At 48.4% G+C, this 26,515-nt stretch overlaps 1 protein-coding gene and 1 long non-coding RNA gene across 9 annotated transcripts in view; one reads left to right on the forward strand and one right to left on the reverse strand.

Moving 5' to 3' along the window:
* Nucleotides 1-26,515, reverse strand: part of DNAH14 (dynein axonemal heavy chain 14) — a 427,754-nt gene that overhangs the window by 97,194 nt on the left and 304,045 nt on the right. For all 7 annotated transcript variants that reach the window (XM_063919003.1, XM_063919002.1, XM_063918999.1 and 4 more), the window contains exons 57-58: nt 18,040-18,231; nt 16,931-17,112 (exon numbers count right to left, since the gene is read on the reverse strand). In XM_063919003.1, coding sequence (XP_063775073.1) covers nt 16,931-17,112; nt 18,040-18,231 — 374 coding nt within the window. The remainder of the gene's footprint in view (nt 1-16,930; nt 17,113-18,039; nt 18,232-26,515) is intronic.
* The window catches only part of LOC134910685 (uncharacterized), a 58,860-nt gene continuing 49,220 nt past the window's right edge, over nt 16,876-26,515 (forward strand). For both annotated transcript variants that reach the window (XR_010176259.1, XR_010176260.1), the window contains exon 1: nt 16,876-16,995. This is a non-coding gene — a long non-coding RNA (uncharacterized LOC134910685). The remainder of the gene's footprint in view (nt 16,996-26,515) is intronic.

Below are 26,515 nucleotides of genomic sequence, written 5' to 3' on the forward strand. Positions count from 1 at the left end.
CCAAGCTACGTCAGTGTACGTGTGTACTTACTCCAGGCTACGTCAGTGTACGTGTGTGTACTTACTCCAAGCTACGTGTGTACTTACTCCAGGATACATCAGTGTACGTGTGTGTACTTACTCCAGGCTACGTCAGTGTACGTCTGTGTACTTACTCAGAGCCGGCCCTAGCCAATTTGATGCCCTAGGCAAAATTTTGTCTGGTGCCCCCTAGCTCCGCCGCTAGTTCTGCATCTGTACCTGCAACGCTCAGGTAGTGGGGCCCACCGGGGGGTTACCCTGTGGGCCAGTTCAACTCTGCACAATGCCACACAGTAATGACCATAATACATATAATTCCACACAGTAAAGGAACCTTACACATATGCCCCACATTAGTAATGCCCATAATACACATAATGCCACACAGTAATGCACCTTACACATATGCCCCACATTAGTAATGCCCATAATACACATATACTGCCACAGATACTGCCACACTTGCTGGTTATACAAAAAGATCAGTATCAAACATGTAGAAACTGTCCATTCTCTTCACTATTCAGTGTGTTTGCTGGTGTCTGTTACTCCCGTTAACTGCATGCCCTTTACTTTATACTGTGGGAGCTAAATGCTCTGCCCTCCAGTCTGATGTGTCCAAAAGTCACGCTGCACTGATGTTTCATATAGAAATAGCACAACGCAACTTACTGACCACGTTACAGTGCTAGATGGCAGGGGAATTTTAAGGTATGGACTGACTAGGAAATAAAGTGTGGGGAGAACACTGCCCATGTTATGTCCCTGCAGACACCTGGGGTTTGCACAGGGATAAGGGACACACACAGGATGGCAGGGTCCCCCTCCCCCATGTGCACAAGCAGTATAGGTGATGTCAGGTTTCTGTGAAGCAGTCTTCCAAAATACACATGTGTTATCATAAGAAGCCATCCAGTAATAACTAGTGATGAGCACCGGAAATTTTTCGGGTTTTGTGTTTTGGTTTTGGGTTCGGTTCCGCGGCCGTGTTTTGGGTTCGAACGCGTTTTGGCAAAACCTCACCGAATTTTTTTTGTCGGATTCGGGTGTGTTTTGGATTCGGGTGTTTTTTTCAAAAAACCCTAAAAAACAGCTTAAATCATAGAATTTGGGGGTCATTTTGATCCCAAAGTATTATTAACCTCAATAACCATAATTTCCACTCATTTTCAGTCTATTCTGAACACCTCACAAAATTATTTTTAGTCCTAAAATTTGCACCGAGGTCGCTGGATGACTAAGCTCAGCGACCCAAGTGGCCGACACAAACACCTGGCCCATCTAGGAGTGGCACTGCAGTGTCACGCAGGATGGCCCTTCAAAAAACTACTCCCCAAACAGCACATGACGCAAAGAAGAAAAAAAAGAGGCGCAATGAGGTAGCTGTGTGACTAAGATAAGCGACCCTAGTGGCCGACACAAACACCTGGCCCATCTAGGAGTGGCACTGCAGTGTCACGCAGGATTGCCCTTCCAAAAAACACCCCCCAAACAGCACATGACGCAAAGAAAAAAAGAGGCGCAATGAGGTAGCTGTGTGACTAAGATAAGCGGCCCAAGTGGCCGACACAAACACCTGGCCCATCTAGGAGTGGCACTGCAGTGTCACGCAGGATGGCCCTTCCAAAAAACACCCCCCAAACAGCACATGACGCAAAGAAAAAAAGAGGCGCAATGAGGTAGCTGTGTGACTAAGATAAGCGACCCAAGTGGCCGACACAAACACCTGGCCCATCTAGGAGTGGCACTGCAGTGTCACGCAGGACGGCCCTTCCAAAAAACACCCCCCAAACAGCACATGACGCAAAGAAAAAAAGAGGCGCAATGAGGTAGCTGTGTGACTAAGATAAGCGACCCAAGTGGCCGACACAAACACCTGGCCCATCTAGGAGTGGCACTGCAGGATGGCCCTTCCAAAAACTACTCCCCAAACAGCACATGACGCAAAGAAAAATGAAAGAAAAAAGAGGTGCAAGATGGAATTGTCCTTGGGCCCTCCCACCCACCCTTATGTTGTATAAACAGGACATGCACACTTTAACCAACCCATCATTTCAGTGACAGGGTCTGCCACACGACTGTGACTGAAATGACGGGTTGGTTTGGACCCCCACCAAAAAAGAAGCAATTAATCTCTCCTTGCACAAACTGGCTCTACAGAGGCAAGATGTCCACCTCATCATCATCCTCCGATATATCACCGTGTACATCCCCCTCCTCACAGATTATCAATTCGTCCCCACTGGAATCCACCATCTCAGCTCCCTGTGTACTTTGTGGAGGCAATTGCTGCTGGTCAATGTCTCCACGGAGGAATTGATTATAATTCATCCCCATTGGAATCCACCATCTCAGCTCCCTGTGTACTTTGTGGAGGCAATTGCTGCTGGTCAGTGTCTCCACGGAGGAATTGATTATAATTCATCCCCACTGGAATCCACCATCTCAGCTCCCTGTGTACTTTGTGGAGGCAATTGCTGCTGGTCAATGTCTCCACGGAGGAATTGATTATAATTCATTTTAATGAACATCATCTTCTCCACATTTTCTGGATGTAACCTCGTACGCCGATTGCTGACAAGGTGAGCGGCGGCACTAAACACTCTTTCGGAGTACACACTTGTGGGAGGGCAACTTAGGTAGAATAAAGCCAGTTTGTGCAAGGGCCTCCAAATTGCCTCTTTTTCCTGCCAGTATAAGTACGGACTGTCTGACGTGCCTACTTGGATGCGGTCACTCATATAATCCTCCACCATTCTTTCAATGGGGAGAGAATCATATGCAGTGACAGTAGACGACATGTCCGTAATCGTTGTCAGGTCCTTCAGTCCGGACCAGATGTCAGCATCAGCAGTCGCTCCAGACTGCCCTGCATCACAGCCAGCGGGTGGGCTCGGAATTCTGAGCCTTTTCCTCGCACCCCCAGTTGCGGGAGAATGTGAAGGAGGAGATGTTGACAGGTCGCGTTCCGCTTGACTTGACAATTTTGTCACCAGCAGTTCTTTGAACCCCAGCAGACTTGTGTCTGCCGGAAAGAGAGATCCAAGGTAGGTTTTAAATCTAGGATCGAGCACGGTGGACAAAATGTAGTGCTCTGATTTCAACAGATTGACCACCCGTGAATCCTTGTTAAGCGAATTAAGGGCTCCATCCACAAGTCCACATGCCTAGCGGAATCGCTCTGTGTTAGCTCCTCCTTCAATGTCTCCAGCTTCTTCTGCAAAAGCCTGATGAGGGGAATGACCTGACTCAGGCTGGCAGTGTCTGAACTGACTTCACGTGTGGCAAGTTCAAAAGGTTGCAGAACCTTGCACAACGTTGAAATCATTCTCCACTGCGCTTGAGACAGGTGCATTCCACCTCCTATATCGTGCTCAGTTGTATAGGCTTGAATGGCCTTTTGCTGCTCCTCCAACCTCTGAAGCATATAGAGGGTTGAATTCCACCTCGTTACCACTTCTTGCTTCAGATGATGGCAGGGCAGGTTCAGGCGTTTTTGGTGGTGCTCCAGTCTTCTGTACGTGGTGCCTGTACGCCGAAAGTGTCCCGCAATTCTTCTGGCCACCGACAGCATCTCTTGCACGCCCCTCTCGTTTTTTAAATAATTCTGCACCACCAAATTCAAGGTATATGCAAAACATGGGACGTGCTGGAATTTGCCCATATTTAATGCACACACAATATTGCTGGCGTTGTCCGATGCCACAAATCCACAGGAGAGTCCAATTGGGGTAAGCCATTCTGCGATGATCTTCCTCAGTTGCCGTAAGAGGTTTTTAGCTGTGTGCGTATTCTGGAAAGCGGTGATACAAAGCGTAGCCTGCCTAGGAAAGAGTTGGCGTTTGCGAGATGCTGCTACTGGTGCCGCCGCTGCTGTTCTTGCGGCGGGAGTCCATACATCTACCCAGTGGGCTGTCACAGTCATATAGTCCTGAGCCTGCCCTGCTCCACTTGTCCACATGTCCGTGGTTAAGTGGACATTGGGTACAACTGCATTTTTTAGGACACTGGTGAGTCTTTTTCTGAGGTCTGTGTACATTTTCGGTATCGCCTGCCTAGAGAAATGGAACCTAGATGGTATTTGGTACCGGGGACACAGTACCTCCAACAAGTCTCTAGTTGGCTCTGCAGTAATGATGGATACCGGAACCACGTTTCTCACCGCCCAGGATGCCAAGGCCTCAGTTATCCGCTTTGCAGCAGGATGACTGCTGTGATATTTCATCTTCCTCGCAAAGGACTGTTGGACAGTCAATTGCTTGGTGGAAGTAGTAAAAGTGGTCTTACGAGTACGACTTCCCCTCTGGGATGACCATCGACTCCCAGCAGCAACAACAGCAGCGCCAGCAGCAGTAGGCGTTACACGCAAGGATGCATCGGAGGAATCCCAGGCAGGAGAGGACTCGTCAGAATTGCCAGTGACATGGCCTGCAGGACTATTGGCATTCCTGGGGAAGGAGGAAATTGACACTGAGGGAGTTGGTGGGGTGGTTTGCGTGAGCTTGGTTACAAGAGGAAGGGATTTACTGGTCAGTGGACTGCTTCCGCTGTCGCCCAAAGTTTTTGAACTTGTCACTGACTTATGATGAATGCGCTGCAGGTGACGTATAAGGGAGGATGTTCCGAGGTGGTTAACGTCCTTACCCCTACTTATTACAGCTTGACAAAGGCAACACACGGCTTGACAAATGTTGTCCGCATTTCTGTTGAAATACTTCCACACCGAAGAGCTGATTTTTTTGGTATTTTCACCAGGCATGTCAATGGCCCTATTCCTCCCACGGACAACAGGTGTCTCCCCGGGTGCCTGACTTAAACAAACCACCTCACCATCAGAATCCTCCTGGTCAATTTCCTCCCCAGCGCCAGCAACACCCATATCCTCCTCATCCTGGTGTACTTCAACACTGACATCTTCAATCTGACTATCAGGAACTGGACTGCGGGTGCTCCTTCCAGCACTTGCAGGGGGCGTGCAAATGGTGGAAGGCGCATGCTCTTCACGTCCAGTGTTGGGAAGGTTAGGCATCGCAAACGACACAATTGGACTCTCCTTGTGGATTTGTGATTTCGAAAAACGCACAGTTCTTTGCTGTGCTTTTGCCAGCTTGAGTCTTTTCATTTTTCTAGCGAGAGGCTGAGTGCTTCCATCCTCATGTGAAGCTGAACCACTAGCCATGAACATAGGCCAGGGCCTCAGCCGTTCCTTGCCACTCCGTGTGGTAAATGGCATATTGGCAAGTTTACGCTTCTCCTCCGACAATTTTATTTTAGATTTTTTAGTCCTTTTTTTACTGATATTTGGTGTTTTGGATTTTACATGCTCTGTACTATGACATTGGGCATCGGCCTTGGCAGACGACTTTGATGGCATTTCATCGTCTCGGCCATGACTAGTGGCAGCAGCTTCAGCACGAGGTGGAAGTCGATCTTGATCTCTCCCTATTTTTGGAACCTCAACATTTTTGTTCTCCATATTTTAATAGGCACAACTAAAAGGCACCTCAGGTAAACAATGGAGATGGATGGATACTAGTATACTTATGGATGGACAAGCTACTGCCGACACAGAGGTAGCTACAGCCGTGGACTACCGTACTGCGTCTGCTGCTAATATAGACTGGATGATAATGATATAAAAAATATATATATATCACTACTGCAGCCGGACAGGTATATATTATATAATGACGGACCTGCTGGACACTGTCAGCACTGCAGACTCCTAAAGTAAGCTACTAGTATCAAGAATATAGAAAAAACAAACACCACAGGTAGGTGGTATACAATTATGGATGGACGAGCGACTGCCGACACAGAGGTAGCTACAGCCGTGGACTACCGTACTGCCTCTGCTGCTAATATAGACTGGATGATAATGATATAAAATATATATATATATATATATCACTACTGCAGCCGGACAGGTATATATTATATAATGACGGACCTGCTGGACACTGTCAGCACTGCAGACTCCTAAAGTAAGCTACTAGTATCAAGAAGATAGAAAAAAAAACACCACAGGTAGGTGGCATACAATTATGGATGGACGAGCGACTGCCGACACAGAGGTAGCTACAGCCGTGGACTACCGTACTGCGTCTGCTGCTAATATAGACTGGATGATAATGATATAAAAAATATATATATATCACTACTGCAGCCGGACAGGTATATATTATATAATGACGGACCTGCTGGACACTGTCAGCACTGCAGACTCCTAAAGTAAGCTACTAGTATCAAGAAGATAGAAAGAAAAAAACCACAACAGGTAGGTGGTATACAATTATGGATGGACGAGCGACTGCCGACACAGAGGTAGCTACAGCCGTGGACTACCGTACTGCGTCTGCTGCTAATATAGACTGGATGATAATGATATAAAAAATATATATATATCACTACTGCAGCCGGACAGGTACATATTATATAATGACGGACCTGCTGGACACTGTCAGCACTGCAGACTCCTAAAGTAAGCTACTAGTATCAAGAAGATAGAAAAAAAAAAACACCACAGGTAGGTGGTATACAATTATGGATGGACGAGCGACTGCCGACACAGAGGTAGCTACAGCCGTGGACTACCGTACTGCGTCTGCTGCTAATATAGACTGGATGATAATGATATAAAAAATATATATATATCACTACTGCAGCCGGACAGGTATATATTATATAATGACGGACCTGCTGGACACTGTCAGTACTGCAGACTCCTAAAGTAAGCTACTAGTATCAAGAAGATAGAAAAAAAAAAACACAACAGGTAGGTGGTATACAATTATGGATGGACGAGCGACTGCCGACACATAGGTAGCTACAGCCGTGGACTACCGTACTGCGTCTGCTGCTAATATAGACTGGATGATAATGATATAAAAAATATATATATATCACTACTGCAGCAGGACAGGTATATATTATATAATGACGGACCTGCTGGACACTGTCAGCACTGCAGACTCCTAAAGTAAGCTACTAGTATCAAGAAGATAGAAAAAAAAAAAACCACCACAGGTAGGTGGTATACAATTATGGATGGACGAGCGACTGCCGACACAGAGGTAGCTACAGCCGTGGACTACCGTACTGCGTCTGCTGCTAATATAGACTGGATGATAATGATATAAAAAATATATCACTACTGCAGCCGGACAGGTATATATTATATAATGACGGACCTGCTGGACACTGTCAGCACTGCAGACTCCTAAAGTAAGCTACTAGTATCAAGAAGATAGGAAAAAAAAACACCACAGGTAGGTGGTATACAATTATGGATGGACGAGCGACTGCCGACACAGAGGTAGCTACAGCCGTGGACTACCGTACTGCGTCTGCTGCTAATATAGACTGGATGATAATGATATAAAAAATATATATATATCACTACTGCAGCCGGACAGGTATATATTATATAATGACGGACCTGCTGGACACTGTCAGCACTGCAGACTCCTAAAGTAAGCTACTAGTATCAAGAAGATAGAAAAAAAAAACACAACAGGTAGGTGGTATACAATTATGGATGGACGAGCGATTGCCGACACAGAGGTAGCTACAGCCGTGGACTACAGTCCTGCGTCTGCTGCTAATATAGACTGGATGATAATGATATAAAAAATATATATATATCACTACTGCAGCCGGACAGGTATATATTATATAATGACGGACCTGCTGGACACTGTCAGCACTGCAGACTCCTAAAGTAAGCTACTAGTATCAAGAAGATAGAAAAAAAAAAACACACAACAGGTAGGTGGTATACAATTATGGATGGATGAGCGACTGCCGACACAGAGGTAGCTACAGCCGTGGACTACCGTACTGCGTCTGCTGCTAATATAGACTGGATGATAATGATATAAAAAATATATATATATCACTACTGCAGCCGGACAGGTATATATTATATAATGACGGACCTGCTGGACACTGTCAGCACTGCAGACTCCTAAAGTTAACTACTAGTATGAAGAAGATAGAAAAAAAAAAAAAAACACCACAGGTAGGTATACAATTATGGACGAGCGACTGCCGACACAGAGGTAGCTACAGCCGTGGACTACCGTACTGCGTCTGCTGCTAGTATAGACTGGATGATAATGATATAAAAAATATATATATATCACTACTGCAGGACAGGTATATATTATATAATGACGGACCTGCTGGACACTGTCAGCAGAATGCGTTTATAGAATAAAAACACCACACGACGAGTGTTTAACTTTTTCAGGCAGACAATCACAATATACTGGTGGTCACTGGTCACTGGTCAGTCACACTGGAAGTGGCACTCTGGCAGCAAAAGTGTGCACTGTTAAATATATGTACTCCTGCTATAACTGCTCCCCAGTCTCCCCCACAATTAAGCTGTGTGAGCAGTGAGCACTCAGCACAGTCAGATATACATAGATGATGCAGCACACTGAGGCTGAGCACAGATATGGTATACTGTGTCACTGTGTATCGTTTTTTTTCAGGCAGAGAACGGATTATATTAAATAATAATAAAACTGCACTGGTGGTCACTGGTCAGTCACTAGTAAACTCTGCACTCTCTGAGTACTCCTAAGCTCCAGTAAATCAAGTGTTTCACTCTCACTATCTATTTCTATTCTAAACGGAGAGGACGCCAGCCACGTCCTCTCCCTATCAATCTCAATGCACGTGTAAAAATGGCGGCGACGCGCGGCTCCTTATATAGAATCCGAGTCTCGCGATAGAATCCGAGTCTCGCGAGAATCCGACAGCGAGATGATGACGTTCGGGCGCGCTCGGGTTAGCCGAGCAAGGCGGGAAGATCCGAGTCTGCCTCGGACCCGTGTAAAAAGCGTGAAGTTCGGGGGGGTTCGGTTTCCGAGAAACCGAACCCGCTCATCACTAGTAATAACCTTATACAGTCAGTAAAAATGTCACAGGTCCAGGAATTGCATTTACTGGGCTTCTGCTGTCTGTCTGAGGTCTCACAAGTCAGGGGCATTCAAGCATGTCAGAGGAAGTTTAAGGCACAGTGTGCATTTTTTTTGACAAATGTAAACAGCAGTATATACAAGTACTGATTGAATACATTTGGAAAGTAACAGTTAGTTTGCGGACTGTCCCTCTCAGCATGAGATGCTGCAGGGACATGCTTGGATGCCCCTAGACATGCTTGGATGCCCTAGGCAAATGCCTAGCCTGCCTATAGCTAAGGCCGGCTCTGTACTTACTCCAGGCTACGTGTGTACTTACTCCAGGATACGTCAGTGTACGTGTGTGTACTTACTCCAGGCTATGTCAGAGTACGTGTGCACATTAAAGAATGCGGTACTGACAGGAATAAATACAAAAGCCGCATTTTTCATATAAAATGTAATTAAAACAAAAACACTTCTCCGTCCCTATTGTATCCCTCACAACTGACTGTACATGGGAACTGTCTTTCTTGCGGCAGTCTGTGGAAATGATAAGTAATGGCAATAGACAGCAGCTCCTGATACAGGGGTTTATTCAGTCCAGCTATAAAGCAGAATCTGGAATCCTTATTTTTGCATGTTGAGGTCCGGTTCATCGCAGGTAAAGGATTTCCCGCATGCAGAATGGCCTGCCCAGCCACTGTGAAACACCCACTGCAGCCTACAGCCGCAGCTAGGCTGCGTATGCAGGAGGTCGGCCGCCATTTTTTAGATCAAAGCGGCCCCCGTTTTCGACGCGCCGCCCCCGCAACGGCCAACACTGTCCTGTACACAGAGCAGCAAGAGCTTCCACCGCTGTTGGTATATAAGGGCGGCCTCAGGCTTACCGTAAAAGCGTCTCTATCTTTATTGACTGTCCAGAAGTATAAATTACTGACAATGCACCAGACAGTGGAGGTGATACATCCATGTTTTACACGTGGCCTTAGGGTGTGAGGCGCGTCTGTGTGTCACAAGATTCCCCACTATGAACAATTTGATGTTCTGTACATTAATATAACTTTCTCTAACGTCCTTGAGGATGCTGGGACTCCGTAAGGACCATGGGGATAGACGGGCTCTGCAGGAGATAGGGCACTTTAAGAAAGCTTTGGATTCTGGGTGTGCACTGGCTCCTCCCTCTATGCCCCTCCTCCAGACCTCAGTTTTACACTGTGCCCAGAGCAAGATGGGTGCACTGCAGAGAGCTCTCCAGAGTTCTCTGCCTGAAAGCATTTTTGTTTGGATTTTTCTTTCTACCTTTTACTACTTTTTAACAGGGAGCACTGCTGGCAACAGGCTCCCTGCATCGAAGGACTGTGGAGAGAGGAGCAGACCTTCTTGTCAAAGATAGGCTCTACTTCCTGGGCTACTGGACACCATTAGCTCCAGAGGGGGTGAACGCAGGTTCTAACTGGGCATCCACCCCCGGAGCCGCGCCGCCGTTCTCCTCACAGAGCCAGAAGTACAGAAGTCAGAAGACGTCTCAGGCGGCAGAAGCCTTCAGCTTCACTGAGGTAATACACAGCACTGCAGCTGTGCGTCATTGCTCCTATACACCTCACATACTCCGGTCACTGTAAGGGAGCAGGGCGCAGGGGGGGGGGGCGTCCTGGGCAGCAATATAAACCTCTGCATGACAAAAAGACTATATACATGTACAGGTGGGCTCTGTACATGTATATAAAAGAGCCCCCGCCATATTTTACTAAGTTTGAGCGGGACAGAAGCCCGCCGCCAAGGGGGCAGGGCTTCTCCCTCAGCACTCACCAGCGCCATTTTCTCTCCACAGCACTGCTGAGAGGAAGCTCCCCGGACTCTCCCCTGCTTACACACGGTGAAAGGGTGCTTGAAAGAGAGGGGGGGGGGGCACATAATTGGCGGTTTACATATTACACAGCGCTGCTGGGGAAAAACATTTTGTGTTGGTCTCCAAGGTTATTGCGCTGGGGTGTGTGCTGGCATACTCTCTCTCTGTCTCTCCAAAGGGCCTTGACAGGGATACTGTCTTCAGAAAGGGGTTCCCTGTGTGTGTGAAGTGTGTCGGTACGCGTGTGTCGACATGTTTGACGAGGAAGGCTCGCTTACTGTGGAGGGGGAGTGTTTGAATGTCAGGTCGCCGTCGGCAACGCCGACACCGGAATGGGTGGATATGCTGAATGTCTTGAATGCAAATGTCAATCTATTGCATAAAAGGTTAGACAAGGCAGAAGCTAGGGATCAGTCAGGTACCCAGTCCATGCCTGTCCCTGTGGCGCCAGGCCCGTTGGGGTCTCAGAAGCGCTCCATATCCCAGATCGATGACACAGATACCGACACAGATTCTGACTCTGGTGTCGACTATGAAGATGCAAAATTACAGCCGAAGGTGGCAAAAGGTATTCAGTACATGATTATGGCCATTAAAGAGGTTTTGCATATTACTGAGGAACCCCCTGTCCCTGACACGAGGGTACACATGTATAAAGGGAAAAAGCCTGAAGTCACTTTTCCATCATCATTTGAATTAAGTGAATTGTGCGAAAAGGCTTGGGACTCTCCAGATATGAGACCACAAGTTCCCAAAAGGATTCTTATGGCGTATCCTTTTCCACAAACTGATAGGATACGCTGGGAATCTTCACCAAAGGTGGACAAGGCGCTGACACGCTTGTCCAAAAAGGTGGCACTGCCTTCTCAGGATACGGCTTCCCTCAAGGAACCGGCTGATCGCAGGCAGGAAATTACCTTGAAGCACATTTACACTTACTCCGGTACTATTGCTAGACCGGCTATGGCGTCGGCCTGGGTTTGTAGTGCGGTTGTGGCATGGGCAGATTCCTTATCTACAGAGATTGACACCTTAGATAGGGATACCATTCAAATGACCATAGAGCATATCAGAGATGCTGCCTTGTATATGAGAGATGCTCAGAGAGACATTTGTTTATTAAGCTCCAGAATAAATGCTATGTCTATTTCTGCTAGGCGACTCCTGTGGACCCGGCAGTGGACGGGAGATGCCGATTCTAATCGGCACATGGAGTCCTTGCCGTACAAGGGGGAGGAGTTGTTTGGAGACGGCCTCTCGGACCTTGTCTCTACGGCTACGGCTGGTAAGTCGAATTTCTTACCTTATGTCCCCCCGCAGCATACTAAGAAGGCACCTCATTATCAAATGCAGTCCTTTCGTTCCAATAAAAACAAGAAGGTACGTGGATCATCCTTTGTTACCAGAGGAAAAGGCAGCTGCACACAGCTAGTTCCCAAGAGCAGAAGTCCTCCCCTGCGTCTGCAAAGTCCACCGCATGACGCTGGGGCTTCCCGGGGGGAGGCAGATCTGGTGGGGGCTCATCTTCGGTTTTTCAGCCACGTCTGGGTTCAAACGCAGGTGGATCCCTGGGCAGTAGAGATTGTTGCTCAGGGATACAGGCTAGAATTCGAAGACTTGCCTCCTCGCCGGTTTTTCAAATCGGCTCTGCCGACTTCCCCGTCAGAGAGGGAGTCAGTGTTGACAGCAATCCAAAAATTGTGTGTTCAACAGGTGATTGTCACAGTTCCTCATCTCCAGCAGGGAGAGGGATATTATTCAACCCTGTTTGTGGTCCCGAAACTGGACGGTTCGGTCAGGCCCATTTTAAACCTGAAATCTCTGAACTTGTACTTGAAAAGGTTCAAGTTCAAAATGGAATCACTCCGGGCGGTCATCGCCAGCCTGGAGGGGGGGGGGGGATTGGATGGTGTCCCTGGACATAAAGGATGCATACCTTCATGTTCCAATATCCCCCCCCCCATCAGGCGTTCCTGAGATTTGCAGTGCAGGACTGTCACTACCAATTTCAGACGTTGCCGTTTGGGCTTTCCACGGCCCCGAGGGTTTTCACCAAGGTAATGGCGGAAATGATGGTGCTCCTGCTCTGTCCATGAAGACGTTGCAGCTACACAGCTGGATTCTCAATATACCGAAGAAGTCCCAGCTAGTGACCTTTCTGGGCCTGATCCTAGACACAGACCAGAAAAAGGTTTTTCTTCCAATCGAAAAGGTTCAGGAACTCATGACCATGGTCAGGAACCTATTGAAACCAAAGAAGGTTTCAGTGCATCAGTGCACCTGGGTCCTGGGGAAGATGGTGGCTTCATACGAGGCCATCCCTTTCGGCAGATTCCATGCGAGGACTTTTCAATGGGACCTCTTGGACAAGTGGTCCGGGTCCCATTTACAAATGCATCAAAGGATCACCCTGTCTCCCAGGACCAGGGTATCTCTCCTGTGGTGGCTGAACAGCGCTCACCTTCTAGAGGGTCGCAGGTTCGGCATTCAGGACTGGGTCCTGGTGACCACGGACGCAAGCCTCCGAGGATGGGGAGCAGTGGCACTGGGAAGAAATTTCCAAGGTCTCTGGTCAAGCCTGGAGACTTGTCTCCACATCAAAGTCCTGGAGTTGAGGGCCATATACAACGCCCTGCGTCAAGCGGAGAACTTACTACGGAGAAGACCGGTTCTGATTCAGTCAGACAATATCACGGCAGTGGCTCATATAAACCACCAAGGCGGAACAAGGAGCAGAGTGGCCATGGCAGAAGCGACCAGGTTTCTACGCTGGGCGAAAGGCCATGTAAGCGCGCTGTCAGCGGTGTTCATCCTGGGGGTGGACAACTGGGAGGCGGACTTCCTCAGCAGGCATGACCTGCATCCGGGGGAGTGGGGACTTCATCAAGAAGTCTTTGCACAGATCGCGGATCGGTGGGGCCTGCCTCAAATAGACATGATGGCGTCCCGTCTCAACAAAAAGCTAAAGCGGTATTGCGCCAGGTCAAGGGACCCTCAGGCGGTAGCGGTAGACGCTCTGGTGACACCTTGGGTGTTCAGATCGGTCTATGTGTTTCCTCCTCTTCCTCTCATACCCAAGGTGTTGACAATTGTAAGAATAAGCAGGGTCAGAACAATCCTCATTGTTCCAGATTGGCCACGGAGGACTTGGTATCCGGAACTGCAAGAGTTGCTCACAGAAGATCCGTGGCCTCTTCCTCTAAGGCAGGACCTGCTGCAGCAGGGGCCCTGTCTGTTCCAAGACTTACCACGGCTGCGTTTGACGGCATGGCGGTTGAACGCCGGATCCTAGCAGAAGAAGGAATTCCGGAGGAAGTCATTCCTACCCTGATCAAGGCTAGGAAAGACGTGACGTTAAAACATTATCACCGTATATGGCGGAAATATGTTTCTTGGTGTGAGGCCAGAGTTGCTCCTACGGAGGAGTTCCATTTGGGCCATCTACTTCACTTCCTTCAAACAGGAGTGACCTTGGGCCTAAAATTAGGGTCCATAAAGGTCCAGATTTCGGCCTTATCCATTTTCTTTCAAAGAGAATTATCCTCTCTTCCTGAGGTACAGACTTTTGTGAAGGGGGTGCTGCATATTCAGCCTCCCTTTGTGCCTCCGGTGGTGCCTTGGGATCTTAACGTGGTGTTACGTTTCCTCAAGTCACCTTGGTTTGAACCACTTAAAACTGTGGAGTTGAAATACCTCACGTGGAAAGTGGTCATGTTGTTGGCGTTCGCTTCGGCGAGACGTGTTTCAGAATTGGCAGCTTTATAGCATAAAAGCCCATACTTGGTTTTTCACGTGGATAGGGCAGAGTTGAGGACTCGTCCTCGCTTTCTGCCAAAAGTGGTCTCATCTTTTCATGTGAACCAACCTATTGTCGTGCCTGTGGCTACAAGGGACTTGGGGGATTCCGAGTCCCTGGATGTAGTCAGGGCTTTGAAGATTTATGTGACCAGAACGGCTCGGATCAGGAAGACTGAAGCTTTGTTTGTTCTGTATGCGGCCAACAAGGTTGGCGCCCCTGCTTCAAAGCAGACTATTGCTCGCTGGATCTGTAACACGATTCAGCAGGCGCATTCTACGGCAGGATTGCCGTTACCGAAATCGGTTAAGGCCCACTCCACTAGGAAAGTGGGCTCTTCTTGGGCGGCTGCCCGAGGGGTCTCGGCATTACAGTTGTGACGAGCAGCTACTTGGTCGGGGACAAACACCTTTGCAAAGTTCTATAAGTTTGATACCCTGGCTAAGGAGGACCTCCTGTTTGCTCAATCGGTGCTGCAGAGTCATCCGCACTCTCCCGCCCGTTTGGGAGCTTTGGTATAATCCCCATGGTCCTTACGGAGTCCCAGCATCCTCAAGGACGTTAGAGAAAATAAGATTTTACTTACCGGTAAATCTATTTCTCGTAGTCCGTAGAGGATGCTGGGCGCCCGTCCCAAGTGCGGACTTCTTCTGCATGACTTGTATATATTTATTTCTTACATAAGGGTTATGTTATAGTTTTCGGTGATACCGTGGCTATGTTGTTGTTCATACTGTTAACTGGGTAAGTTTATCTTAAGTTATACGGTGTGATTGGTGTGGCTGGTATGAATCTCGCCCTTAGATTTACAAAAATCCTTCCTCGTACTGTCCATCTCCTCTGGGCACAGTTTCCCTGAGGTCTGGAGGAGGGGCATAGAGGGAGGAGCCAGTCACACCCAGAATCCAAAGCTTTCTTAAAGTGCCCTATCTCCTGCGGAGACCGTCTATCCCCATGGTCCTTACGGAGTCCCAGCATCCTCTACGGACTACGAGAAATAGATTTACCGGTAAGTAAAATCTTTTTTTCCCAAGTATTCTAAGCTACACAGATCTAACACTTGTGCCTCAATCTGCAGATCAGGGGCTTCCACATGCGAGCGCAAGCTGATCGTGTGCTTTTAATACGTGTTGGAGTTTTCTGTCTGTCATTCTTTTCCAGTTGTCTACACTAGATGGGTGCAGTCTACCAGGTGATGGTGATAGCAATATATCTGCCCCAGATGGATGTATATGAGGATTTAAGATTTTGCATATAACTATAACGTGCAACTGAAAATAAAGACTTGGAATTGTAAGTGTGCAACATACTTGCCTACCTGACCCTCTCCATGAGGGAGAAAATGCTCTGTTCCTGGACTCTCCTGGTAATGTATGATTGCCATCACCTGTGGTGAAACACCTTTCTTATCAATTAACTAGCTCACCACAGGTGATGGCAATCATACATTACCAGGAAAGTCCAGGAACAGAGCATTTTCTCCCTCATGGAGAGGGTCAGGTAGGCAAGTATGAGGTGTGCCCTTAAGGTGTCATCAAACAAACACATGCGCTGTATTTCCCTATGTCTATGGACAGGTGTGTCTTCTTTAAGTGTTATAATGTTATTTTGCATCCTGAGAAAAGGCAAAGAATCTCCACGCTGCACACAGGGAATAATGTAGGGCACAGGTTCTCAAACTCGGTCCTCAGGACCCCACACAGTGCATATTTTGCGGGTCTCCTCACAGAATCGCAAGTGAAATAATTAGCTCCTCCTGTGGACCTTTTAAAATGTGTCAGTGAGTAATTAATACACCTGTGCACTTGCTGGGTTACCTGCAAAACATGCACTGTGTGGGGTCCTGAGGACCGAGTTTGAGAACCACTGATGTAGGGTGACCATATTATCCCATTTACCTGGGACGCTTATGGATTACACAGGTTCTGTGGCTGGCTGACTTCAAGCCTACATATCAGTTGGCCACAGAACCTGTGTAATCCATGAGAGTCCCAGGTAAAAGGGATAATATGGTCACTCTAAATAATGAGAGAGCGAAAACCCCAGAGATTGTCTAGTCTGCAGCAGAGTTATGTGCAGAGGTTAAAGCATGAACTTGTGTTTAGCCCTGATGCTTGTTACATTACGGAAAACCATTTATCACTGTTTACCAGTGTTTCCCAACAACGGTCCTCAAGGCACACTAACAGTCCTGGTTTTAGTGATATCCAGGCTTTAACACAGGTGACTTAATTAGTAGCTCAGTTATTTTGATTTAACCATCTGTGCTGAAGCCTGGATATCACTAAAACCTGCACTGTTGGTGTGTCTTGAGGACCGCGTTTGGGAATGCCTGCTGTATACGATGCTCACCTGTCTGTGGTCAGTTTCTGTTTCTTTGCCTGGAGGATGTTAGAGAACGTGTCTATGAAGCTGAGGTAACTCTGGGGGGTCACATAATAGTGTCTTCTGGTCTCCTCCAGATATTGCGCGGCTTTGCTGGAAACACTCTTGTGAACGGCGACACAGACCTGGGTAACGCTGCTCTGTAATTCCTGAGGGGGAGTAAATTCTCTGTCATTCCTGAGTAATCTGTCTATTGTGAGATGAAAATCTATTAATAACTGTATATGAAATTATGTTGGGAACCTCATGATATTATTGGAATAGTCCCTGAACTTGAAATAGTACTTCTGCCTTAAATTGTCTGTTGAACACACAGAAACTCATTGTCGTTGCTATTTAACAGATACTTAGCAGAAAACGTTCTCCCTCCTTCTGCTGTAACCATGGAAATAAGAAGTGCAATCCACAGTTGGTTTGTGATCAAATGAATGTCCCTATTACAAACAGTTTGTTTCTGACTACTTAACAGACAATTTCAGGCAAAAAAATCTATTTAATGTATCTAATGAGCAGTATATCTAGTACATTTGTTCATACTGAGCATTGTGACTCTATTACTCTCATTTTAATTATCTGTCATTCGTAAGATTAGCACCTGTCAAAATAAAAGTTGCAGCTTATATATTTCTACAAAACTGGAATGTTGGCACCAGAACCGCATCAATTCTGGGGCTGGTATCTTGCAGCACTGCACTGGTGCTAAAATTTACATTCTGTCCGCATAAAAGCTGTGACCCTTATTTACCATACACAAGTGTCTCTTTATTTCATAGGGACATTTTGTATGTGAATTTGAGTCACATTAATCTACCACTAGACCACTGGTTCTCCACTTCAGCCCTCCAGGACCCCCAATAAAGTCATGTTCTGGTGATTCCTATCTGTGGACACAGGTGGGATAATTACTGAGCCAGCAAACTAGATTACAGTAACTGACCTGTGCATGATGAAAGTCTACAGCAAAACAGGAGCTGCCGGTGGTACCTGAGGTCTGGAGGTGAGAAACGCTGCACTAAATGTGCACTGTAACTCCTTATAAACCAAGCCTGTTCTACTGTAGACACAAGGGCACCTACCGTATTATTCTGCAGCAGGTCTTGCTCCGTGATGTAACCCTCCGCTACGCTGAGCAGAGCCTCCTCCGGCCATTCGTTGTACCAGTCGACGGTGCAGCAGTTCACCAGAGAGGGGTGCGAGCGGCAGTGCTCCCGAAACGTCTGCCCTGCAGGGCTCAGCGCCAGGACCACATGCAGATTACTGCGCACACGCTGCAGCCGGGCACAAGAGAGCGAGAAAGTGTCAGATAACATCTAACTAACCTCCTGTCACAGGAGACAAGGAACCATTATTCTGATGTGGATGGCTGAAATATTCTCTGTACAGCGCTGCAGAATATGTGTGCGCTATATATAATTCTGTAATCGCTAATGATTTACACCAGACGGAATACTGCACCAACAACGCTGCTTTGTCCTCTGTTTTATCTCTGTCTTCTGGGTATCGATGACCAATTAGGGCACAGGACTCATTGGGGGGAATTCAAATGTTTGAAAAGTCGGTTGGGCGTCTGTGTTTTCCTGTCTATTAGATAGGAAGAAACCGACTCCAACTGATTTTTCAAACAATTGAATTCCACCCATTAAGTAACAACGCATGCAGGTGCAACATTTTTACTGGACCACGGTAACGAGCGAGTGGCTGTGATTTGCCTACGGCAAGTTAGACAATGACAGAAGGTGTCTGATTGCTACTTTCATTTAGTGAAATCTTTGCACTGAAATGCAATGTATGCAAATGAGCCATTGTGCCCGTGTGAAAATACAGACGCCAGTCACTAGTGTGCAAAATGTATTTACGTCTAGTGGCCGCAGCCCAATGCATGGGGTTCTAGCGGGATCCGGTCTCTAGGTCAACCACGCTTAGATCGACAATGTCTAGGTCGACCACTATTGGTCGACATGGTCACTAGGTCGACATGACAAAAGGTCGTCATGAGTTTTTCACAATTTGTTTATTTTTTTTTACCTTTTTCACACTTTACGATCCACGTGGCTACAATTGGGAACGTTAACCTGTGCCGAGCGCAGCGGTAGCGATGCGAGACACCTTGCCCGAAGTGAGGGGACACGGTGCACTAATTGGGGGTCACTGTATGAAGAAAACGCCACCACAAAAAAAGAAAAAAACCTTATGTTGACCTTTTGTCATGTCAACCTTGCTCATGTTGATCGAATGCTTGTGTTGACATATTTTAGGTGTTGACTTAGTTACTGTCGACCAATAGGGGTCAACCTAGACACTGTCGAACTAAGTGTGGTCGATCCTATGAACCACACCCGTTATAACTAATATCATATGTCTGACTCCCGCCTGCACGTTCACGCTCGCTCCGATATGACTGTGCGTGAAGGAGACAGGAAAGACGTTTTTGGCACTTGAAAAATATTTAAGTTTTCTGTCATTTCTTCTGATTATACACTTATGTACCATGGGGGTGATTCCGAGTTGTTCGCTCGCTAGCTGATTTTAGCAGCATTGCACACGCTAAGCCGCCGCCCTCTGGGAGTGTACCTTAGCTTAGCAGAAATGCGAATGAAAGATTAGCAGAATTGCGAATAGAAAATTCTTAGCAGTTTCTGAGTAGCTCGAGACTTACTCCTACACTGCGATCAGTTCAGTCCGTTTCGTTCCTGGTTTGACGTCACAAACACGCCCTGCGTTCGGACAGCCACTCCCCCGTTTCTCCAGACACTCCCGCGTTTTAACCTGGCACGCCTGCGTTTTTCCACACACTACCTGAAAACGGTCAGTTTCCGCCCAGAAACACCCACTTCCTGTCAATCACACTCCGATCACTTCAATGATGGAAATTCTTCGTTCGGACGTGAGTAAATCTACTAAGTTTTTTGCTAAAATACTTAGCGCATGCGCACTGCGTACTATGCGCATGCGCATTTTCGCATTAATCGCTCCGTTGCGAAAATCGGCAACGAGCGAACAACTCGGAATGACCCCCAATGCTGCGTTTGTTTGCCAAGTGATGCTAGTCATCATTTTGGCTTTATTTTTGGAGACAGATGGTCCTATGACAGTCCTCCAGTCTTATTACTAGTTTATTCACAATATAATCCTGTATTTAAGTGTAACATTATTATTATTATTATTATCATCAATTATTTCTATGGCGCCACAAGGGTTCTGCAGCGCCTAACAAAGTACAGAAACAAACGACAAAACAAGAAAACAGCGACTAACAGTACAAGACAACGTAGGGCGAGTACATGGTACATTATCATTGCTGCATCAGGGGACAGGACTCTGAAGTATGTATGAGGGAGGCAGAAACCGAGGGTTAGGTGCCATTGTAGGGAGTATGGAGTAGATGATAGCATAAGTAATGGAAGGAAAGCACATGAGGGAAGAGGGCCCTGCTCGTGAGAGCTTGCATTCTAAAGGGGAGGGGTAGACAGACCGGGGTGACACAGATGGGGTAGACAGGGAGCGTGCAATAGAGGGTTAGGATGAGATTTGGCTGGGTTTGGTGAAGAAGTGGGTCTTTAGAGCCCGTTTGAAGTTTTATAGAGAGGTGGAGAGTCTGAGGGGGAGAGGGAGAGAGTTCCAGAGATAGGGGGCATAATCTTGGAAACGGGAGTGGGAGGAGGTAATCAGATGGCAGGAGAGGCGGCCTGCATTTGTGGAGTGAAGAGGGTGTGCAGGAGCGTGAAGGGAAATAATAAGATTTTACTTACCGGTAATTCTATTTCTCGTAGTCCGTAGTGGATGCTGGGTACTCCGTAAGGACCATGGGAATAGACGGGCTCCGCAGGAGACTGGGCACTCTAAAAGAAAGATTAGGTACTATCTGGTGTGCACTGGCTCCTCCCTCTATGCCCCTTCTCCAGACCTCAGTTAGGGAAACTGTGCCCGGAAGAGCTGACATTACAAGGAAAGGATTTGGAATCCAGGGTAAGACTCATACCAGCCACACCAATCACACCGTACAACTTGTGATAACTATACCCAGTTAACAGTATGAACAACAAATGAGCCTCATTAACAGATGGCTCATAACAAAACCCTTTAGTTAAGCAATAACTATATACACGTATTGCAGAGAGTCCGCACTTGGGACGGGCTCCCAGCATCCACTACGGACTACGAGAAATAGAATTACCGGTGAGTAAATTCTTATTTTCTCTGACGTCCTAGTGGATGCTGGGTACTCCGTAAGGACCATGGGGATTATACCAAAGCTCCCAAACGGGCGGGAAAGTGCGGATGACTCTGCAGCACCGCATGAGCAAACTCAAGGTCCTCCTCAGCCAGGGTATCAAACTTGTAGAATTTTGCAAACGTGTTTGACCCCGACCAGGTAGCAGCTCGCCCAAGAAGAGCCCCCTTCCTCGTGGAATGGGCTTTTACTGATTTAGGATGCGGCAGTCCAGCCGCAGAATGTGCAAGTTGAATCGTGCTACAGATCCAGCGAGCAATAGTCTGCTTAGAAGCAGGAGCATCCAGCTTGTTGGGTGCATGCAGGATAACAGCGAGTCAGTATTTCTGACTCTAGCCGTCCTGGAAACATAGATTTTCAGGGCCCGGACTACGTCCAGCAACTTGGAGGCCTCCAAGTCCCGAGTAGCCGCAGGCACCACAATAGGTTGGTTCAAATGAAACGCTGATACCACCGTAGGGAGAAATTGGGGACGAATCCTCAATTCTTCCCTGTCCCTATGGAAGATCAGATAAGGGCTTTCACATGACAAAGCCGCCAATTCTGACACACGCCTAGCCGAAGCCAAGGCCAAATATATATATGACCACTTTCCACGTGAGATACTTCAACTCCACGTTCTGAAGTGGCACAAAACAATGTGATTTTAGGAAATCCAACACTACGTTGAGATCCCAAGGTGCCACTGGAGGCACAAAAGGGGGCTGAATATGCAGCACTCCCTTAACAACGTCTGAACTTCAGGCAGCATCTTTCCTAGCCTTTAACAGCGTAGGAATCACTTCATCTGGAACGCCCTTTTCCGTTAGGATCCGGCGTTCAACCGCCAAGCCTTCAAATGCAGCCGCGGTAAGTCTTGGAACAGACAGGGCCCCTGCAGTAACAGGTCCTGTCTGAGAGACAGAGGCCATGGGTCCTCCGAGATCATTTCTTGTAGTTCTGCGTACCAAGTTCTTCTTGGCCAATCCGGAACTACGAGTATAGTTCTTACTCCTCTTTTACGTACTATCCTCAGTACCTTGGGTATGAGAGGAAGAGGAGGGAACACATATACCGACTGGTACACCCACGGTGTCACTAGTGCGTCCACAGCTATCGCCTGAGGGTCTCTCGACCTGGCGCAATACTTTTTTAGCTTTTTGTTGAGGCGGGACGCCATCATGTCCACCTGTGGCCGTTCCCAACGGTTCACAATCTGCGTGAAGACTTCTGGATGAAGTCCCCACTCTCCCGGGTGGAGGTCGTGCCTGCTGAGGAAGTCTGCTTCCTAGTTTTCCACACCCGGAATGAACACTGCTGACAGTGTTAGCACGTGATACTCCGCCCATCGGAGAATCCTTGTGGCTTCTGCCAACGCCATCCTGCTTCTTGTGCCGCCTTGTCGGTTTACATGGGCGACAGCCGTGATGTTGTCTGACTGAATCAGCACCGGCTGGTTTTGAAGCAGGGGTTCTGCTTGCCTTAGGGCATTGTAAATGGCCCTTAGGTCCACAATATTTATGTGTTGGGAAGTCTCCTGACTCGACCATTGTCCTTGGAAATTTCTTCCCTGAGTGACTGCTCCCCAACCTCGGAGGCTTGCATCCGTGGTCACCAGGACCCAGTCCTGAATGCCGAATCTGCAGCCCTCGAGAAGATGAGCACTCTGCAGCCACCACAGCAGAGACACCCTGGCCCTCGGGGACAGGGTGATCAGCCAATGCATCTGAAGATGCGATCCTCACTTGTCTAACAGGTCCCACTGAAAGTTCCTAGCATGGAACCTGCCGAAGGGAATTGCTTCGTAAGAAGCTACCATCTTTTCCAGGACTCGCGTGCAATGATGTACCGACACCTGTTTTGCAGTGACGTGCGGTGAGGTCAGGGCCTGGGGAGGCACTGCAGCTAAACACCCCCCCCCCCCCCCCCCCCCCGGAAAAAAAAAAAGTGCAGCCCCCCCGCACCACTAAAACCAGCACCAGGCACAACCAGCCAGGGGGGATAATGCCATAGCAGGGGAGACACTCAGTGTGGGGTCCCCCTGCCATGCCATTAAACACCCCTCAAACCAGTCAGCCCGGGGCTGGAATTCCTCGGAAAGTGGGGCCCCCAAAAAATCTAAATGGGGTCCCCCCTCCCGAGCAACAACCAGCACTGGGCTGATAGCCCAGTGCTATGCCCCGCACCCCTGGTGGCGGTGGGTGCGGGGTTCATTGTATGTTCTGTTCTTTACAGGTGGCCTACAGATCCCAGCAAGCCTGCCCCAGCATGCTGGCACTTGGAGAACCACAAGTGCCAGCATGCCCGGACATAAAGGGCCCGCTGGCACCTGTAGTCCACCTGCAAAGAATAGTAATATTGTTCTTTACAGGTGGCCTACAGGTCCCAGCAAGCCTGCCCCAGCATGCTGTCACTTGGAGAACCACAAGTGCCAGCATGCCCGGACATAAAGGGCCCGCTGGCACCTGTAGTCCACCTGTAAAGAAAATATTGAAAAAAAACACGACACATTCTTTAAAAAATCCTTTATTAAACTGGGTCTTCACCTGGGGGCGGCGGCCTTTAAGCTCTTTTGCATGGCCGCCGCCTTCCCAGGGCTTCCGGCGTCTTCACCTGGGGGGCGCCACCTCCCCAGGGCTTCTGGGGTCTTGCTCCGGCGTCTTCACCTGGTGGGCGGCGGCTGCTAAGCTCTTTTGCATAGCCGCCGCCCATCCAGGACTTCCACGACGTCTTCACCTGGGAGGCGGCGGCCTTTAAGCTCTTTTGCATGGCCGCCGCCTTCCCAGGACTTCCAGCATCTTCACCTGGTGGGCGGCGGCTGCTAAGCTCTTTTGCATAGCCGCCGCCCATCCAGGACTTCCACGGCGTCTTCAGTCTTCAGGAGCTCTTCTCCGCTCCTCCTCCGCCGTCGGACTGATAGCCGCTGCCTCGCGCTGACTTATATAAGTCAGCGGGAGGGGGCGGGGCGATGACGCGGCGAGCCATGATTGGCTCGCGGCAACCATCTTGAATTTCAAAAATGACGCTGAGACGCCATTTTTGAAATGGGTACCGCTTCCGCTGCCAAACTCTGCACAAGGGGCCTGAATGCCGCGTCCCGCCGCCGCTACCGCCGCCCGCCTCTCCGCCGCCAGCACCTCCGCCGCCCGGCCCGCCGCATCCCGCACCTCCGCCGCCCGCACCTCCGCTGGTACCGACGCCCACACAGTGATTGACAGCGGATCCAGTGACGGATCCGCTGGCCAATCACTGTGGCTTCACTCACAGGTACGTGCTTTCATAGGTTGAAAGCACGTCCCTGTAGGAAAGCGGCACCACTAATGGTGCCGCTTTCCCATGTTATTTCAATGGGCTTTTCCTGCCCATTGCTAGGCCCCGCCCGCGCCCGCCCCCCGCTCCCCATACCTTTCCCAATCACTACGGGAGGCACCACGATCGGTGCCTCCCAAACTGATTTTCACACATTAATGATAGGTAAAATAATAAAGAAGATACTTATGTGTCATAAGTATCTTCTTTGTATTATTTTACTCATTAATGACAGGGGAGGCACTGCCTCCCCTGACTGCACGTCCCTGCTGTTTTGGTTTCAGGAGGTCTCTGACCAGAGATGACAACTCCTTGGCCTTCTCCTCCGGGAGAAACACCTTCTTCTGTTCTGTGTCCAGAAACATGCCCAATATCAGCAGACGCGTCGTAGGAACCAGCTGCGACTTTGGGATATTCAGAATCCAGCCGTGCTGTTGCAGCACTTCCTGAGATAGTGCTACTCCGATCAACGACTGCTCCTTGGACCTCGCCTTTATAAGGAGATCGTCCAAGTACGGGATAATTATAACTCCCTTCTTTCGAAGGAGTATCATCAGTTTGGCCATTACCTTGGAACACACCCTCGGTGCCGTGGACAGACCAAACGGCAACGTCTGGAATTGGTAATGGCAGTTCTGTACCACAACCTTGAGGTACTCCTGGTGAGTTGGGTAAATGGGGACATGTAGGTAAGCATCCATGATGTCCAGTGATACCATGTAATCCCTCTCTTCCAGGCTTGCAATAACCGCCCTGAGCGATTCCATTTTGAACTTGAACTTCCTTATATAAGTGTTCAAGGATTTCAAATTTAGAATGGGTCTCACCGAACCGTCTGGTTTCGGTACCACAAACATTGTGGAATAGTAACCCCGTCCCTGTTGAAGGAGGGGAACTTTTATTATCACCTGCTGGAGGTACAGCTTGTGAATTGCCGCCAGTACTACCTCCCTGTCCTGGGGATTAGCTGGCAAGGCTGATTTGAGGTAACGGCGAGGGGGAGACGCCTCGAATTCCAGCTTGTATCCCTGAGATACCACTTGTAGAACCCAGAGATCCACCTGTGAGCGAACCCACTGGTCGCTGAAGTTCCGGAGACGCGCCCCCACCGCACCTGGCTCCGTCTGTGGAGCCCCAGCGTCATGCGGCGGACTTAGTGGAAGCAGGGGAGGATTTTTGTTCCTGGGAACTGGCTGTCTGGTGCAGCTTTTTCCCTCTCCCCCTGCCTCTGGGCAGAAAGGAAGCACCTTTGATCCGCTTGCCTTTCTGAGGCCAAAAGGACTGTACCTGATAGTACGGTGCTTTCTTAGGTTGTGAGGGAGCCTGAGGTAAAAATGTCGATTTCCCAGCTGTTGCTGTGGATATGAGGTCCGAGAGACCATCCCCAAACAATTCCTCACCCTTATAAGGCAAAACCTCCATGTGCCTTTTAGAATCAGCATCACCTGTCCACTGCCGGGTCCATAATACCCTCCTGGCAGAAATGGACATTGCATTAATTCTAGATGCCAGCCGGCAAATATCCCTCTGTGCATCCCTCATATATAAGACGACGTCTTTAATATGCTCTATGGTTAGCAAAATAGTATCCCTGTCGAGGGTATCAATATTATCTGACAGGGTATCAGACCACACTGCAGCAGCACTACACATCCATGCTGAAGCAATTGCAGGTCTCAGTATAGTACCTGAGTGTGTATATACAGACTTCAGGATAGCCTCCTGCTTTCTATCAGCAGGCTACTTCAAGGCGGCCGTATCCTGAGACGGCAGTGCCACCTTTTTTGACAAGCGTGTGAGCGCCTTATCCACCCTAGGAGATATCTCCCAACGTGACCTATCCTCTGGCGGGAAAGGGTACGCCATCAGTAACTTTTTAGAAATTACCAGTTTCTTATCAGGGGAACCCCACGCTTCTTCACACACTTCATTCAACTCATCTGATGGGGGAAAAAACACTGGCTGCTTTTTTCCCCCAAACATAATACCCTTTTTAGTGGTACCTGGGTTAACGTCAGAAATGTGTAACACAT

This window comes from Pseudophryne corroboree, chromosome 4 (assembly GCF_028390025.1).
Source record: "Pseudophryne corroboree isolate aPseCor3 chromosome 4, aPseCor3.hap2, whole genome shotgun sequence".
Lineage (NCBI taxonomy): Eukaryota > Metazoa > Chordata > Amphibia > Anura > Myobatrachidae > Pseudophryne > Pseudophryne corroboree.